At 42.6% G+C, this 19,675-nt stretch overlaps 1 protein-coding gene across 1 annotated transcript in view; it reads right to left on the bottom strand.

Moving 5' to 3' along the window:
- The window catches only part of RYR3 (ryanodine receptor 3), a 585,899-nt gene that overhangs the window by 106,807 nt on the left and 459,417 nt on the right, over nt 1–19,675 (bottom strand). The window contains exons 65-67 of the mRNA XM_007940521.1: nt 12,038–12,168; nt 4,869–5,189; nt 2,073–2,313 (exon numbers count right to left, since the gene is read on the bottom strand). Of these exons, the coding sequence (XP_007938712.1) occupies nt 2,073–2,313; nt 4,869–5,189; nt 12,038–12,168 (693 nt within the window). The remainder of the gene's footprint in view (nt 1–2,072; nt 2,314–4,868; nt 5,190–12,037; nt 12,169–19,675) is intronic.

Genomic DNA, 19,675 nt, shown 5'->3' with positions numbered 1-19,675 from the left:
CATTATGCCTTTCACATCAACATTAGGAAAACAAAAATACTCACAACTGGACCAAAAAGCAACATTATGATGAATGTGGAAAAGACAGAAGTTGTCAAGGATTTCATTTTACTTGGATCCACAATCAATGCCCATGCAAACAGCAGTCAAAAAATTAAACAACATATTGCAATGGGAAAATCTTGTGCAAAAAAAAAAAATCTCTTTCAAGCATTAAAAAGCAAAGATGTCACTTTGAAGACTAAGGTGCAGGTGACTCATGCCATGGCATATTCAATTGCCACTTATGCATGCAAAAGCTAGATAATGAATAAGGAAGACCAAAGAAACTGATGCCTTTGAATGATGGTATTGGCAAAAAATATTAAATATACCATAGACTTCCAGAAGAATGAACAAATTTGTCTTGGAAGAAGTACAGACAGAATGCTTCTTACAAGCTAGGATGGTGAGACCTCATTTCATGTAGTTTGGACATGTTATCAGGAGGGACCAGTCCCTGGAGAAGGAAATCAAGCTTGGTAGATTACAGGGTGGAGAAAAAGAGGAAGACCCTCAATGAGACTGACTGACACAGTGGCTGCAATAATGGGCTCAAACATAGCAATGATTGTTGGTATGGTAGAGGACCAGGCAGTATTTTTCTGTTGAACATAGTGTTACTATGATGTGTAAGACTCCCTCTCAGTCGCATTTGGTGGTTCCTCCATTTCTCCCTGACGTCTTTAAGCTGGAGAGCCCCAGGCCTCAATCCTTGGAACTCTTCTATCCTTTTTCTTCCTCTACCCTTTTATCTCAGTCAGTCTCATGGTCCTTAAAGACTACATACAAGTATGTTGATGACTCCCCAAATTCATAGGTCACCTGACCTCTATCCTGAAATCTGGACTCACATAATCAACTGCCCACTTGACACTTTCATTTTTATATCCAGTGTTGTCACTGCTGTTAGTTGCCATCTAATTGGTCACCAACTCAGTCCCTGGCTCATGGTGATCACATCTGTTGCAGAGTATAACTTCTCCATGGTGTTTTATGGGCTGTAATCTTTATGGAAACGGTTCATCAGGTCTTCTTTCACGAAGCCACTGGGTGGGTTCAAACTGCCAAGCTTTGGGTGAGCAGCTGATCCCAAACCACTTGTACCATCCAGATTATATAATAGGAAGCTCAAACTTATCCTGAACAAAAGTGATCTCTTGATCATCTCCTAAAAAAAATCTGCCCTACTCACAGTCTCCCAAGCTGGAAATTCCAATTAAAAAAATGCAAAAAACAAACCCATTGCCATTGAGTTGACTTTGATTCATAGCAACCTTTAGGGCATAGAACTGCCTCATAAGGTTTCTAAGACTGTAAATCTTTACAGAAGCAGACTGCCTCATCTTTCTTCCATGAAGAGTAGCTGGTGGGTTCGAACAGCAGACTTTTTTGGTTGGGAGCTGATGCTTTTAACCACTCTGCCACCAAAAACCAAACCAAACTCACCACTGTCAAACTGATTCCGACTCATAGTGACCCCTCCTCAGATTTCTAAGGCAGTATCTCTATGGAAGTAAGTTGCCCAATCTTCCTTCTGAGGAGTGGCTGGTGGGTTTGAACCACCAGCCTTCTGGTTAGCAGTCAAATGCCTTAGGCACTAGGCTACCAGAGCTCCTCTATGTATTTACTTAACATTTTATTTATTGTTTGCCCTTCTCTCCATTAGAAGGAAAGCTCCCTAGGGCAGAGATCTTTGTTTTGTCCCTACTGGTCCCTTAACGTCTAGAAGAGTGTCTAACATAGTTCATTAATATATGTTGAACGAATGAGTGAAAAAGCAACAGAGGGACAGATGTGGGGCACAGCTGCCCTTACCCAACCAGCTCCTTTTCACCTGTGGTAGCCTGTGAGGATGCAGGGGCCATGACACTTACTATACAGAATCACTGGTCAAAGACAGCACTGCTCAGAGGTATCCAGCAGGAGGTGTTGGGGAGCGAGAGCCTGTGAATCATAGCTGTGACCTTCACTTATCCCACCTTTAAAACTACCAGAATGGGGCAGCCAGGCTTCCACGGTCTCCTCCATACCTGTTGTTGTCCACATAGCGAATCAGCATGGGGTAGAAGGCATAGAGATCTCTGCAGAGGACTGCAAACTCATCCAAGATGAGAAGCTCTGCCTCCTGGGTGTCTCCTTTGCTGTCGGCTTTCAGTAGCTCCTCCTCCTGCACAATCTTGACAGCCTTTTTCTTCAGCTTCTCCAGAGTTGGGATAAAGTGGCTTCTCAGCAGGTCAGGCCGAGCCTTACTGATGATTGGCTGGGCATACACTGTGTTGGAGACAAAAGAGGCTCCCCCTTATTTCACTCATTATGACAACTGATAAAAGTGAAAGAAAGAATATAAAAAAGTGAGGCAGTAAAGGTCTATAAGGTAGGACAGCACTTGTCCTTAGGTTTCTTCCTTGATCTTCCCTTGTCCTTCCCTTTCACACAGCACTAGTTGGAAGGGCATCCAGGAGAAGGCCCCTCTTCTTGCTCTGCTCCCCCAGGCTGTAGGGTGCCCCTTCCACCCTTAAACTCCTCTTGCATGCATGGAGCATGCCACACTTCTTAGCTCTTCACAACAGACTATCTTTTACCATTTTATATGACTTTCATGTAGTTCTTGATTCCTTAAAATCCTAAAAGAAAGTTTTTTTTTTTTTCATGATAATCAACACTGTGCTGAACCAAGATTAGGCACTCCACGTATGTTTCCTGGTTATTTTACAGATAAATCTATTGCCAAAAACTAAAGTAATCCAACCATAGCTCTTAGCTCTGGACATTTAAGAACTGCCAACCTACTGCTTGGAGGTTCCTCTGGGCCTCAAGGAAGCAAAATGGTATCAACTATAAACGAACAGAAAGGGTGAGGGGGACCACTAGCAGAAACAAGCCAATCAGTGGAACTAGGATTTTGGCCTTCATAAAGGTAACAAACCCTGCATGTCTTATCCTATTTCTTAAATGGAATAATCCATTGGTTTAATTCACAATAAAGATCAAAATCAGAGTAACTGTAAAAAAAAAAATCCAATAATTCAAATAAAATTAGTAAGAATCATGAACCAATGACAATGTGCTTTCAAATATTCAGAGTTGCCTTAGGTTGTTGATGACAGGTGCCGTTGAGTTGATTTCACTTATAGCAACCTCATATGACAGAGGAGAGGTGCCCATAGAGTTTTCTAGGTGCAGTCTAGGTGCTGACTTGATGGCACATAACAACAACAAAACAACAAATTTCATTAAAAAAAAGAGACAGCTTTAGACAGAGACAATTAAGGGACCTCTCTGACATGCTCCTCTCTGATGTGGGTGCTGTGATGGCTTATAATTCACAAGCCACCTATCACTGAGATACAGCTCTGCTTTAGATCTGTCATCAGAATAACTTTATCTGATAGGAATGATTTGGGGTTACTATCTAGAATCAAATTTATTGAGTCATAGGAATTAAGTGGACTAGTGAATGAGATCTGGATTCACCTGTGGAATGGCAGTCTTCAGTCCTACTCCCAATAGTGTTCCTTGTGCTATGATATCTTTGTTGCACCTCTGAGGGGTAAGGGAGCTGTCTTTTGATGTCTTTCCTTCTCTTACTCCAGATCTACAAATTAGTGCTCAGCAGCATATTGCCTTAGGGTTGACAATATTCCAGGGCTAATGAGTAACACAGGAAAACGAACTTTTTTACTAATCTGCCATAAACTCAAACTCCAAACTCACTGCTGTCAAGCTGATTTAACTCACAGTGACCACTCCTTGGGTTTTCGAGGTGGTATCTCTACGGAAGTAGATTGCCCAATCTTCTTCTGAGGAGTGGCTGGTGGGTTTGAACTGCCAGCCTTCTGGTTAGCAGTCAAATGCCTTGGCACTGTGCCACCAGAGCTCCTATTGGCACACAAAATATTCACAATTTGATCTCAGTTCATTTCTGAGACAGAAAGGGAACAGGAACTTCTCTTGGTCTTGCAGAGAGGCATTTTTTTTTTTTTTTTGGTCTGGGATCATAAATTCCCAGAATTGGGTCAATAGCTAGTTCCTTTCAATTTTGCTACTGTGTCTGATGGTCCAGTAGAATATATGGGTGAAGCTGTTACTGGGTAACTCCTCTATCTAAACTGTAAGTCCATCAAAGCAATGTTTTCCCTTATCTTCTATCTTCTCACTCAGATTTGACACACAGAACACTAGTCAGTCTCCTGCCTGCAGAAAGAGGTTATTCATTTTCTAGCCTTCTCCTTTCTCGAGGTTGGTTCAGGAACAGAAAATCAGCTAACTGCATTTATTAAGAGCTTAATGCATAGAAGGAGTTTAAAATATGAAAGAATTAAAAAACAAAACAAAAAACATCAAAACCCAGTGTCCTGCCACTGTGAGCCTACACTAGAAAGTATCTAAAAAAGCTTAAAGTAAAACACAAATGCAGAGTGGCAAAAAAGAGTTTACAGCCTAGTTGGGAGGAGTTTTATACACATAAAAAGCAGATAGGATCACGTACCTGGGAAATTATGGACATTTACTACACTGAGAACAAATGAGATTCTTAATTATCAAAAGTAAATAACGAGATGATCAATAGAACTGGGTAGAGTTTATCAAGAAGGGCTTCCTAGATATTTGACAGGACTGGATTCGTGGGGAATGGGGCATGAGGATCTGCCCCAGGAAGCTCTGCAAGGGGACAAACAGATTCTCTTTACTCTGAAGGAACTGGGGTGGGGGGATTTTAAAGAGAGACTAGTTGTTCGTCCTCAAAATCATCACGGACTCAACGAGAGAGATGAAAATAGAACCTAAGCATCTTGGACCTGGGTGAGAAAAGGCAGCTTTGTTACCTGCAATGCGCTTCATCCAGGAGGCCTCGTCGATACCCAGGTTGTTATTGATGATTTTCAGAATGTTGCCCAGGATGACACTGAGTTGTTCAGAAGTGACCTTGGTGCAGCAGGGCCCTGCACTGGGAGGCAGGTTCTCAGGGCCCCGCTCCCACCAGTAAGACAGGTAGTTGCAGAGCATGGGCAAGATCACCTCGATGACGTGGGGCATCTCGGTGTACCGGGCCCCTGACTCGGCCAGGTCATTGATTTCCTTCATCAGGCCTTCCAGTTGAGGGATGTCGGAACACATCTCTTCCACAGTATCTGGCATCCCCAGAACTGACCAAGAGGGCAAAGGAAGAATAAAGGGACACTAATTTAAATGTACAAGTGGTGCGACTTCTCCCTTTGTCTCCCCCTCCCCCCCACACTTCCTTTGATCCTTAGACATATGTTTCTATAGCTGGGCCTCATTACTGAGCACTGGTGTGGAGGAGCTTCTATCCTCCAACTGTCTGCAGAAAGACTGCAGCTTCCAGAGGCTGCACATCTTCTTAGATGTCATACCAGTTACCGTTGAATCAACTCTGACTCATAGCAATCCCATATAGTATAGAGTAGAACTGTTCCATAGGATTTACTTCGCTGGAATCTTTATAGAAACAGATCCTCAGGCCTTCCTTCCAGGGCACTGCTGTGTGTATGTGTGTGTGATGGTTTCAACTGCCAACCTTATGGTTCATCCCATTGCCACTGAATGGGCTCATAGCGACCCCCTTTGGGTTTGCAAGGCTGTAAATGTTTATGGAAGCAGATTGCCTCATTTTCCTTCTGTGGAGCAACTGGTGGATTTCAACTGCTGGCCTTCTGGTTAGCAGCCAAATGTCTTACCCACTATGCTACCAGAGCTCCTTCTACGGTTCACAGTTGAAAGCAAACTGTTTTCAACTGTGATCCAACTTAGATCTCCCTAGGTGTCATATTCAGGTTAATACAATTAAATGTATGATTAAAGGAACATAGCAGAGACACAGTGGGGGAACATTCCATAAGATTTCTCTTTAATACAGCCAGTCTCTTGCTTCCACTGAAGAAAAGATAGTACTGGAAGAGAAAAGGCATTTTTTACTTGTCAAGTTAGGGTTCAATCACCCAAATCACTGGATCATATCTGTCCTGTGCAAAAATGGAAAACAAAAGAAAACAAAACAAAAAAAACTCTGTCATCAAACATCCTTCATCTGGTCCAGGTACAATATGATTTTCTATTCAGTTGAAATTTTGAAAAAGAAAAAAAAAATGCATGCGTTGCTTTCTGGATTTCCAACAGAAGTTATTGATGACCTGTGGTAACCTCTGCCAAGACTTCCTGTCAATCACTTAAATCTTTTTGTTTCTCAAGGTCTATTTATAAGAAACAGTGGCTTAGTCATGTCTTTTCTTCAGACTCAATAATTCAGGTCACTTCACTGAACAAGGACAGATAGGATGAAATGGTAACAGACAGAGTTCAACATGTAAACCAAGGAGCATTGTCAGATACAAGAATCAGAAACAGAAGCAGCCAGGGGGTTACATGTCCTGCTTCCCCTAAGGTCAAGGACACTGTGCCCTGCAACACAAGAGGGAGAGAACACAAGTATCCTGAGATTCCTAACAGGGGAGACCTCTGTGACCCACCTTGAAGATAACAAGGGCTCTGAGATGGAGGGGCATGGGATGGTTCTGAGCAGGAAACTGTAAACTCAAAAGCTTTGCATGTGCATCCATTCATCTAACTGCTCTCTGCAGGGTCTAGTTGTGTCCAGGGAGTTTTTCAGGGATGCAGAGCATAAGCAGACTTCACCTTTGGACCAAACTTCTCATCTGGGGCAAAAGCATCAGGCTTCACAGGAGCTAGGGCATCTGAGAAACCACAGGGAAAATGTGGCAGGTTTGGGTAAATTATTTTTTATATTAGGAGTAAAATTCATAGATCTCATGGATTTTAAGGATAAAGCAGAAGATTTCAAATAAAATTTTAGATGTAGTGAATTGGTTTATGCCTGCAGGTTCTTTGCCATTGGGGTTACTGCTGGCTTTTGGTTTCTCTTCTCCAGATTTGGGTCCAGTGGAATTGAAGGGATGATAAATAAGAGAGGCTGTACCAAATTCCATAGCCTTTAGAAATATTGACCAATTGAAAGGGATTACTTCATTTTTTCCCATGGTTGTGCTTCCTGGACAAAGAACAGTATTAGCCTGGTCATCTTTAAGAAGATCCATCTGCAGCTGAGCTCATCAATGCCTCTGGGATTGTATGTGCAGTTATGGAGAGTGGGGAATGGCTACACTACATGATGAATGTAACTAATGTCACTGAATAGTCCACATGAAAATGGTGAAATGGCAATAACTTTTGTTATATACATATAGTCACCAATAAAAACAAAAACAACAAAAATCAAAGTGATGGACTGACAGGAACCTCACTGGTATAGAGCAGGTCCAGTTACGTCCTAAGATTCTTTCCTTAATGAAGACTTCTGGTTGCTACATTTGGTTTTGTAGCACTACCACTACCACTATGGCTTTTTATGGGGGGGAGCAAAAGTCTAAAGATTTCTCCCCCTAGAAGTTAGAATGGACTAGTGTCTTAAAATTCAAATGATTCAAAAGGACTAGTAGCATGCAAGAGAAAGAACTCTAAATTCCTGTCATTTATAGCAGAAGGAAATTATACAGGCCAGACATGGCCCACTGCCAATGCTGGTCATTTGCAAAGAACATGTTGTCCTGTATCCTACAGCAGAGCAACAACGGTATTGAGTGACATCAACATGGGAGTCTGGAGAGACCCTCATACAAAAAATAACTTTACCCATATACTCTCAGAATAAATAGGTAAAGATAGAGTAGTCAGACTTCCTACATTGGGGCTCTACACACAGAAAACCGTCAAACGTTATAGGTGCAACTTTATAATTATTTGCTGTAAGATTATAACGAGAAGGGTCAGGGGTGTGTGTGCTTAAATGTCACATAGTACATCATCATCGGCACCTTTCCCCTCCTACCTAAGAAACACAGAGCTGCTTAGGATTGCTGAAGTCATTATAATGACCTTTAAAAGTTATTTATATGTAATTGGTCCTTGACTGGAACAAACATTTACAGTTCAGAAGATGTTTTGTACTTCAAATGCCACATAATATACCCACAGAATGAACTCAGCTAGGCTATCTACCTACCTGAAAAAGAGCCTCAGCTGGTCCTGTTGGAACCAGATGCAAGACTGTTAAGGAGGAACCATTGGACCACTGTCCTTTCATTGAAAAAACCCTGGTGGCACAGTGGTTAAGTACCACCAGACCCCCTATGGGAGAAAGGTGTGGCAGTCTGCCTTTGTAAAGATTTACAGCTTTAGAAACCCTATGAAGCAGTTCTACTCTGTTTTATAGGGTCACTGTTAGTTGGAATTGACTCCATGGGAATGAGTTTGTGGTTTTTGGTTTGGTCCTTTTATCAATGGTTCTTAAGTGTGGTCCTCTGACCAGCAGTATCAGCATCACCTGGAAACATATTGAAATGTAAATTCTCTGGACCCATGCCAGACCTACTGAATCAGAACCTCTGGGTAGGGCCCAGTGATCTTTATTTCAACAAGCTTTCCAAGCAATTCTGATGTATGCTCGAGTTTGAGAACCACTGAGTTGGATTCTAAAGTTTTGTTTTCTCCAGTGAGCAGCTCTTCAAGATGACATCCAAGAGGGTCACCTCTTTGAAAAAGAGCCAGATAGCTTACACCTGAATTGGATCTCCTTTTTCTCTTGTTGAACATGCCACAGAGGGTAGCAAGTAAACTGGCTGGTGACTAGTATGTTCTAATAATCCTATATTCTGCCACCCAGGAACAAAAAATTATCTGTTTGTTAGTAACTGGCATATAGTAGCAGTAAACCTTTTCTAAGCATAACTTAATTTTTTTTTTTTTTTTTTAAATTCAGAAAATGCTTCAGGATCTTACAAAGCACTGGGATTACTAAAATAAGTAATTCTGCAGGCAAAGCACCAAGTGCCAATTAACAGAGATGTCCAACTGACTGAAGGCTTGCTAAATCAGTTCATACTGTATTTCTAAACTACAGGCTCATATCATTTGTCATTCTATACATCCTTCCCACTCCTCTATCCCTCAGGGCACCCACTTTGTATAATGAATTAAGTCTACCTTCTTAGAGCCCATTAAGTCCTCAGTCATCTTTGCTGCAGGCAATAGGCAACCTGATTACCCCAGAATACATTTTTTGCACACTCTACTTTTCAAGAGTCAGACACATGGTCAGCTCTCTATGCTGATTTATCAAATGATGAAATACATGGCCTCAGAGAACTTGAGCATTGAGTCCCACAGAATTGCATAGATGGATGAAGTACTTACTGGGCCATCTATAATCACAATCTTATAGCTTTTCTTAGTTGTGAAGTATGCAGTGATTTATACTTAATTTTTATTTAGGAATGTGTCTTATTAAGTCAATGTGGAAGTATGTAAAATAAGAAGGAACATTTTTCAAATAGCCCTTGAGAAAGAGAACAATTCTATTCCTTTCACAACCAAACTGGGATTTTCTCCATCTTTGTCAAGTTCTTATTTTGTCCTGCTATGTTAGTTACCTCTATGAACTGGAGGACAGAGCTGGTCTATGTCTTGCCCAGGGCACAGTTCTACCCACTGATTATACTGAGACAGAGATACACTATTTCTTGAATTGGGATAGGATGAATGTACAAATATCCAGGATTGTTATACCTACGTTCCATGTTTTTTGGAACTGGAAAACAACACTTGGGTTCGAATTTGCTTACAGATGCTACAGCCATTTCTCAACTTCACTAAAGCCCGCTCAGTCATTTAGCTCCCACTTGAGTGGCAAGCTTTGACTTGGTTGAAATCATGAGTGGGCACAGAAAGACATATATATTAGTTGTAAATATATTTTTGCTGGTCTCCAGAAAGGGGAGAAAGGGGACAAAGGGTGAGAAAGGGCTGAGAAGGTTGGGGAAGGTTTAACTTAACAGATTTTATATGGGGCTTTGGAAAGTTGAAGCATTTTGGCCATGTTTCTGTCTTGGTTAACTCTGATAACACTTGTCTCCACTGTCTTCTAGCTGACCAACAGAATTCTATTAAGCAGCCTGGTCAGATTGCTCTGGAGGGTCATTACTAGGGAAATGTCCCTCTTTTACCAAATTAATGAGAATCAAGTGGGAATAAAGCTGCCATGGCTTGATACTGTATTCTTAGATGGAAATAGCCAGTGGTGACAAAGAAAAGTGTGGCATGCATGCTGGGGTTTGCTGGAAGAGTCTTCTTCCTGGTTTTTCAGGTTTGTCAACTCTCAAAGGTGGTAGCAAAGTCTTTCCTCTACTCCACTTCATGTGTTCTCACAAGAAAGCATTTCTTACTCTTTTAGAACTCTTCCCCCTTGTGGTTTCATGGTAGTAGAACAAGGGGTCTTGGACTAAATGAGATTTTTACTCATCTATTGTACTCAATATGAGGAAAATACTGCTTCTGGCTTAAAGTAGTTTACCCAAGGTTTTTTCTTTTTCTTAATATTGATTAAGCCCATGGTTTGGTAATTTTTGCTCCAAGTTACACTGAATCATTATAGTTTCTTCTAGCTGGAGTTCAAATCTGAGTCAAAGTTCTTGCTTGAAAGCTTCTTTATCCACAATTCCAGTGCCTTTAAACAACATTACAGTTAATCCAGATATAGGTTTCCCATGCTATTCAAAAGGAGTGAGTTCCCATGAAAATGTTTGTAGGCTGAAATGGTATAAAGTGAAGAGGTAATTGCCATTAATTTATAATGGGAAAAAGTTTTGAATGTTTCCAGGACCCAGAAATTAACCTACCAAATCACACACTAAGCCTAAAATAACACCAACATAGAGTGTCACAAATACAGTTCAAAGCTGTGGTGGTTTGAGGCTGAGATGTAGTTCCAAGGAAGGAGGTTGGCAATACCACTCTCACTGCTCAGGGTGCGCACTGCCTCTTTAACAGCTTGATGCAAAACAAATGCTCAACTCTAGTTTTGCTTTTCACCTTTTTACCTGAAAGCAAAAATCCTTTTCAGATGTCTTTTGGTTAGCAAATATAAGTACTAATGCAGGTTTTTCATAAAAGTGCAGTGGTGTAAACTGAAGTTGCGAAAAGCACGGGAAACTCGTGTATGGACCTTCTCTCCACCCCCAGAAGCAGGTTTACAACCTGACTTGGATTTCAGTTCTAGGTTATTCTGGAGTAAGAACTGGCAAACTTTTCAGTAAAGGGTCAGACAGCAAGTATTCTGCAGGCCAGACAGGCTCTGTTGCTATATTGAACTCTGTCATTGCAGTGCTAAAGCAACCATCAATCATATAAACAAATGGGTTCCAATGAAAGTGTATTTACAAAAGTACGCAGTGAGCCACATTTGGCCCATGGGCCCATAGTGATCCTTATTCTAGACCTTCCTGTTAAGAAACTCCCTTTCTCATATCATTTCTTTTGTCTGGTGCCTTTCTATGTAAAGTTTTCCATGGGAAGAACATGTGATCAGCATCTTTGAAAGCATAGGCTCTCCTTGGATTTGATAAGTATAATTAGAGTATTAGAGTGGAGGAGCACCTCATTTCTGATAATACTCTGGAGAAAGGGATATACCCCAGGTACAAAAGGGGACTAAAACTTGGGGCAGAAAAGAACTTGAGGTGTTAGGATAGAAGGATTTAGAAATCAACTACACTGTCTTCTCACTTTGCAGAAGAAGAAACTAAAGCCTAATGTTAACAAACTTCTTGTCATATCTATTTCTTTAATGGGAGCTCTGGTAGCACAGTGCCTAAGGCACTTGACTGCTAACCAGAAGGCTGGTGGTTCAAACTCACCAGCCACTCCTCGGAAGGAAGATGGGGAAATCTACTTCCGTAGTGACACTGCCTCAGAAACTCAAGGAGGGGTCGCTATGAGTTGGGTCCGACTCGACAGCACGTAACAACAACAACATTTCTTTAATAAGATGGAGACATGAGACCTATTCTCTCACTCTGGTGTCTGGGTCCTCTTGGTCCAGGCTGCTGTTCCTTGCATAGCCTTCCTGGATGATCAACTCTCAGCACACAGAATGGGTTGATGACCTCTGTAGGAGGATACTTACTAGACCTTTCCCTGGGGGTTTTGGTGTTGAAGACTGAGAGTGGATTGTAGCGGTTAAGGGTGGGCTCTAGGAATGCCACTGGTATGGCTGCTGCCAGCGAGGCTAGACATTCTCCGAGGGCAGGACGTTGCCTGTAAACAAAGAAATCCATTTAGAAGTGGTGCCACCTGCATGCAGGCCCATGCATTGGTGAGGCAGGCCCCCTTCCCAAGATGTCTCAGAGCCCTTCTTCATAAAATGCTCTGCAGGCCAACCCTGGGCCCTGAGCTCAGCAAGGCTGCATGCAGCTCTCCCTCCCCTGATCTCGCTCCAAACACAAGCCAATGGCTTAACATGGTGTCATTACTTGGCACCCAGTTCTTCACTGGCTAAGTGCTATCATATGCTGTGCAGTTTGCCCTTCTTTCCCAGCATGTCAGAGGGTAAGTTCTGCTGACATACAAATCAAAACTGATTTCTTGTTTTCAAAATGCTTTGAAATCATCTGTGTAAATTCTCATGGACATTCTGTGTTCACCAATGAGAACAGTAGATGATAAGCCAAAAGCACCAAGACGACACAAAATACAAGATCTGACTTGCAATAAGAAAATAAGAACAGGAGGTCCTGAAGCATATTGGATTTGAGGGAGAAACCTAGAATACTTATTATTCTCTTCAATTATTATTATTATTTCCTCAATTCCACAAACATTTGTGTGTCCACCATGTATTAAGCTCTGGGTTTTTAAGTCTTTCTGTGAAACAGGCACACAAACTAAAACAAAATTCTTAGGATTTCTAGTTCAGAGTTCTTTCCAACTAAGAGGACTTGGCTTGCGTGCAAGATAACCACGTTTCTATGAGTGTGGGTGATGGGAATCACTCGGCCAGTCAAAACAGATCTGGGGTTTAACCTTGGGTTTACTGTCTAACCTAGCAGGTTCTTTCTGACAACTGTGGCTTACTAATGAAGAAAAGATTAGAGCCACCTGTTTCCTATACATCAGAAGCTTTTCTCAGCCACTCACTGGCATCCAATCACAGACAAACTACACACCTGTACACCTGTCTTGTGTGTTAGTTAAGTGATACCAATTTCCAAATAAGGGGAAACAGTCCTTTCAATAAACCAATAATGTGAATTTTGTAAGACCAAGATACAAAGATAATGAACGGAAAATGCAGACAATAGTTCTATAATTAAGAAATGAATGGGAATCACGATGCTCAAGCTCATGCTGTGATTGGTTTTGCCTTCTTCTGTTACTGATCCACTCAAATAGAGGGCTGCTGCAGTGTACATAAAGCCCACATACAGAATCCCTGGGAGCTGAAGGTGTCCAGCTATACTCCCTCATGGGGGTAACGGCCAGCTGGAGAGGGGGAGCTTGGAGTCCAGAGCCAGTGCTCACCCCACTGTTGCAACTATGTGGACATGGAGAAGCATTCCTCTGTCAGGGCTCCCTTCAACTCCTCACAGAACCCTGAACCCAAGACTTGTGTTAACTGCCCTTCATTACAACAAATGCCAACAAATACGACAGTAGCAAAAAGCATAGTGTCTTTGGAAGTGGATGGCAAGCATTTTCTATGGATGGTGGACTAGGGTAGTCACGTTTTACTGAGGAGAAAGCCAGATGGTCTTAACTTTAGCCTTTGCCTTTCAGATGGTGAAAGTCCTTTCTTGGTGAATACAGAAAAATACAGAACCCTATGTTCTTCTTAAGGAGCTCTGGTGGAGTAGTGGTTAAGGCACTTGGCTGCTAACCAGGTCAGAGGCTCGAACTCACAAACCATTCCGCAGGAGAAAGATGAGGCAATGCAGTCCTACCTTGTCCTATAGGATCACTATGAGTTGGAATTGACTCGACAGCAATGGGTGAGTCGGTGCTCTATAGAGAACCCAGAAGCAATATTATCAAATAAAATATTTTTTTGAAGTAATTGTAGGAATTACAATCAACTTGCAACTTTATTACACCATAGAGAAGGAGACAGGTTCAAGATAGCTTAAAAATGTGATCTTAATTGGTCTTGAAAAATGACTTGATGAGACTGTCTGGGATAGAATCAGTATCTGTAGAGCCCTAGCCTGAGGGTAGATAGAACTGTCCTCCTTGAGATGCAGGACAATCTGCTGGTTACTCTGAAGACTGCCAGACTACAGAGAGGAAGAAGGGAGAGTGTTGGTAGATTAGTGAGCTGGTAGAAAGTTGCATATTCCTTGGGACACCGGCCCAATCTTCAGCCTAGTGACCCAAACCACCAGCTACTATAGATTCCAACCGATGGTAGCTCCATACAACTGCAGAGTAGAACTGTTCCATAGAGTTTCTGCAGCTGTGACCTTCTGGAAGGAGATTGCCAGACCTTTCTTCTGAGGTGCCTCCAGGTAGGTTTGAACCACCAATCTTGCAGTTAGTAGTCAAGTGCTTAACCATGTGTGCTACCCAGGGACTCCTGTCAAGTAACCACACCTATGCCAAAAGAGATCTTCTGAATACAGGAATGTTAACATATGTGTTTACTCCTTATCTTCTTCTTGTTGTTGTTGTTATATGCCCTTGAGTCAGACCCCACTCATAGTGACCCCTCCTTGGGTTTCCTTGATACTTGAGGCAGTATCACTACAGAAGTAGATTGCCCCATCTTCCTTCCGAGGAGTGGCTGGTGCGTTTGAAATGCCAGCCTTCTGGTTAGCAGTCAAGTGCCTTAGGCACTACGCTATCAGAGTTGTTGTTGTTGTTATGTGCTGTTGAGTCTGACTGACTCATACAAACCCCTCCTTGGGTTTCCAGGCAGTATCACTACGGAGGTAGATTTCCCCATCTTCCTTCCGAGGAGTGGCTGGTGGGTTTGAACCACCAGCCTTCTGGTTAGCAGTCAAATGCTTTAGCCAGTATGCTACCAGAGCTTCCGGCTACCAGAGTAGATAACTCTAAAAAACAGCACATAGAGCAGCAGATTGATGTGTCCTTGTCACTTGGTTGCTAATGGGTCAGCCTTGCCCTTTTGATGAAAACTTGACTCTTAAAAATCCCAACATGAGAGAAATGTGCTTGCAGCACAGCTAGAAGAATCTGTCCTGATGGAAGGACTGTATCCTGAATTGTAACCTGTTACTCCCTTAATAAACCCACTAATCAGAAGGAAGATTGGGGCAACCTACTTCCATAGAGATACCGCCTCGGAAACCCAAGGAGGGGTCACTGTGAGTTGACTGGACTTGACAGCAGCGAATTTTTTTCAATCACTTAAAAAAAAAAAAAAAAAACCCCCCCTTAGGGCGGGTGGCTCTGGTAGCATAGTGGCTAAGACACTTGCCTGCTAACCAGATGGCTGGCGGTTCAAACCCACCAGCCACTCCTCGGAAGGAAGGTTGGGCAATCCTACTTCCCATAGTGATACTGCCTCGGAAACCCAAGGAGGGGTCGCTATGAGTCGGGGCCGACTCTACGGCACATAACAACAACAACAACAACAGGGCTGCTCCAGAGGTACAGTAGCAGCCTTTGAACAAAACAACTCCAACTGTGTCTGCATTTTAACACTGCCTCTGGGTTCCATTTGGAGCCTGCATCAATGGTGGGTGGGGTGGGGAGGGAGTGAGACTGTGAGTTAACAGTGTCATACTGAAGAAGGTTCAATTTTATTTCAATTTTTATTGCATCCTAACAGATGCAAACTTCCTGGGAAGTTTTTTCTGTGTAGCGACTTCCCTTCTGAGTAAGCCTCATGCCAGTCCTGCTCCCCTCACCTTTCCTTCTCCAATCATTTCCTTTCTTTGCCATGCTTGAGGTCCTGGGTGGTACAAATGTTTATATGCTCTACTGCTAACCTAAAGGAGCTCTGGTGGTGTAGTGCCTAAGGCATTTGACTGCTAACCAGAAAGCTGGTGGTTCAAATCCACCAGCCACTCCTCGTAAGGAAGATTGGGCAATCTATTTCTGTAGTGATACTGCCTCGGAAACCCAAGGAGGGGTTGCTATGAGTCGGATCCTTCTCCACAGCAGTGAGCTTGAGCTGACCTAAAGGCTGAAGGTTCAAATCCACCCAGAGGTGCCCTGGAAGAAAGGCCTGGCTATCTACTTCTGAAAAACAGCCACTGAAAACCCAATGGAGCACTGTTCTACTCTGACACACAAGGGGTCACTGTGAGTTGGAATTAAGTGGATAACAACTGGTTACAGGTTTTACCAAGCTCAAGGTGGTGGACGGTCATGAGAAGAGCAGCATCATTTTGACTTCGTTTCTGAATAGCGAAAATCCTCAATGACTCTGAGGGCAAGGACCAAACTCACTGCCGTCGAGTTGGTCCTGACACACAGCGACCCCTCCTTGGGTTTCCAAGGCAGTATCACTATGGAAATAAGTTGCCCAATCTTCCTTCTGAGGAGTGGCCGGTGGGTTTGAACCGCCAGCCTTCTGGTTAGCAGTCAAATGCCTTAGGCACTACACCACCAGAGCTCCTAGAGCAATGACAACCACATCAAATATGAGGATCCTACAAGGGGTTCTTTTCTTAGTTAACAATTTCACCATTTTTACCAACCCCAGTGGCCAAAGAGGAGAAAACGTCATATTCCCTCTTCTTAGTCTTGCCTTTAGAGGAGGTGGAGGAAATAAAGGGATGAACTGTGATGGGAAAGAAATGTCATAGGCAGGGCACTGATGAAAGTCTGTGTGGTAATCAGGGAAGACAGGGTGAGGGCAAATTTTAGTTGGTATGGGGAGATGAACCTATGAAATAGCTGGTTTTGAACTGTCTTGGTGGTAAATTGATCCACTATTCCTTTCTCTTCCTTTTACCGAAATTCAAGTCATGATCTCATGAAAGTGGATTTCTGGAAATTTAGTCAGATACAATAGCAATCCTTGGGGCAAAAAACAATGGGTAAGTATCAGTCTGCACTGACTTAAGGACATGCCCTTGTCCTCTCTGATATTAATTACTGACAGATCTGAGTCTCCACAGGCTCCACAGCAGGGCATTTGCTAGTTGGGAGCACACAAAGATGCTAATTAGCGGCTCTGCCAAGAGATAAACAACAGCTTTCCTGGCCTAGCTGTTAAAGTTCTGTTAAAAGAAAAGCCCAGAAGTCCACCTACCAATTAGGGCTCCTGGCTGTGAGATACCAGAGTGAATGGCCTTAGCCCTCAGGCAGGGCCTGTCAAGAAGAGACTGAGCTAGCCAACATTTACTCTTCTGTTGTTTCTTTTGTCATTAGCTTCCCCACAGGAGGCTAGTGTGGGTATGGATCCAGCTTCCCAGAAGGGCAGGAATACAAGAACAGCTCCTTATCAACCTAAGATCTAGGTTGAAGAATATATCACTAGATAAAGGAGCTCTGGTGGCTTAGTGGATAAGGTGCATGATTCCCAACGGCAAGATCAGAGGTTCAAATCCACCAGCCACTCTGTGGAAAGAAGACAAAGTAATCTACTTCTATAAAGATTTATAGCCCCAGAAACACAATGAGTGTTGCTATTAGTTGGAAGGGAGCTCTGGTAGCGTAGTGCCTGAGGCACTTGACTGCTAACCAGAATACGGGCAGTTCAAACCCACCAGCCACTCCTCAGAAGGAAGGTTGGGCAATCTACTTCCATAGTGATACCATCTCAGAAACCCAAGGAGGGGTTGCTATGAGTTGGGTCCGACTTGACGGCATTAACACCACCAACAAGTACAGCATTGTTCACACAATAGATCCATAGTTAATAGCGTCATATTGAAGAAGGTTAAATTTTAATTTCAAGTCTTGTTATGTACTAATTTGACAGCAGGCTTTCCTTGTCTATCTCTCAATTTTATATCTCTGGATTTGGATCTTACATATCAAATGTCTATTAACAGGGTTACAGGCAAACACAGTTATCACTGTAATAATAATTATGGCTTACACATATACAGTGTTTTGCAATTTTGAAAATTACTTCAAGTATATTGCTAGGGAAAGCTAAGGAGTGGAAAAAGCCAAACCAAAAAACCAAATTTATTGCCTTGAATTCGGATCCGACTCATAACGACCTCTCTTTGCGTTTCTGAAGCAGTATCACTATGGAAGTAGATTGTCCAATCTTCCTTCCAAGGAGTGACTGGTGGGTTTGAACTGCCAACCTTCTGATTAAAAGTCAAATGCCTAATGCACTATGCCACCAGAGCTCCTAAGGAGTGGAAATAGCATGTAAAGCAAAGAGCATAGAGTGGGTGGGCATAATGATACCCAGAGTATCATGAGGAACCTTGGAGGTTTAGGGAAAGTACAATATTTGATCTGAAGGTGCCAGAGCAGCATGGAAGGAACAAGGATCTCCACATGCTGTTATGGATTGGATTGTGTCCCACAAAAATGTGTGTTGTAAATCCTAATCCTATGTCTGTGAATATAATCTCATTTGGGAATAGAGTTGTTTTGTTATGTTAATGAGACCACATTCACTGCCCTTGAGTCAGATCTGACTTCAGTGACCCCTCCCTCAGGTTTCCAAGGGAGTATCACTACCTTGCCCAACCTTTCTTCCAAGGAGTGGCTGGTGAGTTTGAACTGCCAGCCTTCTGGTAGTAGTCAAATGCCTTAGACACTATGCCACCACAGCTCCTTATCATTGTTTTAGGTATGTCTTAAACCTAACCACTTTTGAGATACAAAAAGAGCAGATTAGGCATTGATGCAGGAATGGAGGAAAGACAGATTATCAGGTGGAGATGGCCATGGAACTCCTAGAAGAATGAACACTAGGGAAACTGAGACAAGGATTTCCTCCAGAGCTGACAGAGAGAACCTTCCCCTAGAGCCAGTGCCCTGAATTCAGATTTGTAACTGAACTGTTAGGAAATACATTTGTTGGTTAAAGCCATCCATTTGTGGCACTTTTGTTAAAGCAGCACTTGCAAACTAAGATACACACTGTCTCCTATTCCTATAATCAAAACTCCTAATCTAAAGAACCACTTGTGGTGAGCTGGAAGAGAAATAATTTGTTTTGTAGCTGCTGACCCAAGTCCTCTAAGTAGAGAAGAAACATATGCTCAGTCACAGAAGTTTCATCAACCTCCCCCTGGCCAGCTGCTTACTTTTGTTGGAGGAGGATATAGAGGTCATGGATACACTCCTAGGGCTAAAGGCACTGTTGGTTTAGTGAGAATGAGTTATGTAGTCCTGAGACAACTTCCTAGATTTTAAGCTAGCTATTCTTTCTTGACTATGCACTCTCCTCTGTCCCTCCCATGGTCAACACAGATCCCTCTCCATTCTTGAGAAGAAGTGGAGGGAACAGATAGAGAATAACCAACACGGAGACAGGTCATAGTGAAGTTACTAAGCTTCATGACTAAAGAAGGAATCCTCTACATTTCAACTACTGGTCTTTCCCCATCCAGGAGTAAGGAAGAGTGAAGAAAATCAAAGATGCAAGGAAATAATTAGTCCAGAGGACTAATGGACCCCGTGAACCTCAGCATCCAAGACCCTGAGACCAGAAGAACTAGATAGTATGCAGCTACCATTGTTGACTGCTCTGAAAAGGATTACAATAGGAGGTTCCAGATAGAGTGGAAAATGTGGAATGGAACTCAAAATCATAAAAAAGATCAGGCTTAATGACAAAGTATATGTGAACTGCTGTATGGAAAGTGAATTTACTCTGTAAATCTTC

The sequence above is a fragment of the Orycteropus afer genome, unplaced genomic scaffold (assembly GCF_000298275.1).
Source record: "Orycteropus afer afer isolate SDZICR_OR568_19922 unplaced genomic scaffold, OryAfe1.0 scaffold00068, whole genome shotgun sequence".
In the NCBI taxonomy this organism is placed as follows: domain Eukaryota; kingdom Metazoa; phylum Chordata; class Mammalia; order Tubulidentata; family Orycteropodidae; genus Orycteropus; species Orycteropus afer.
Note: the sequence above shows the minus strand (reverse complement) of the source record. Positions and strands in the feature narration are given on the sequence as shown.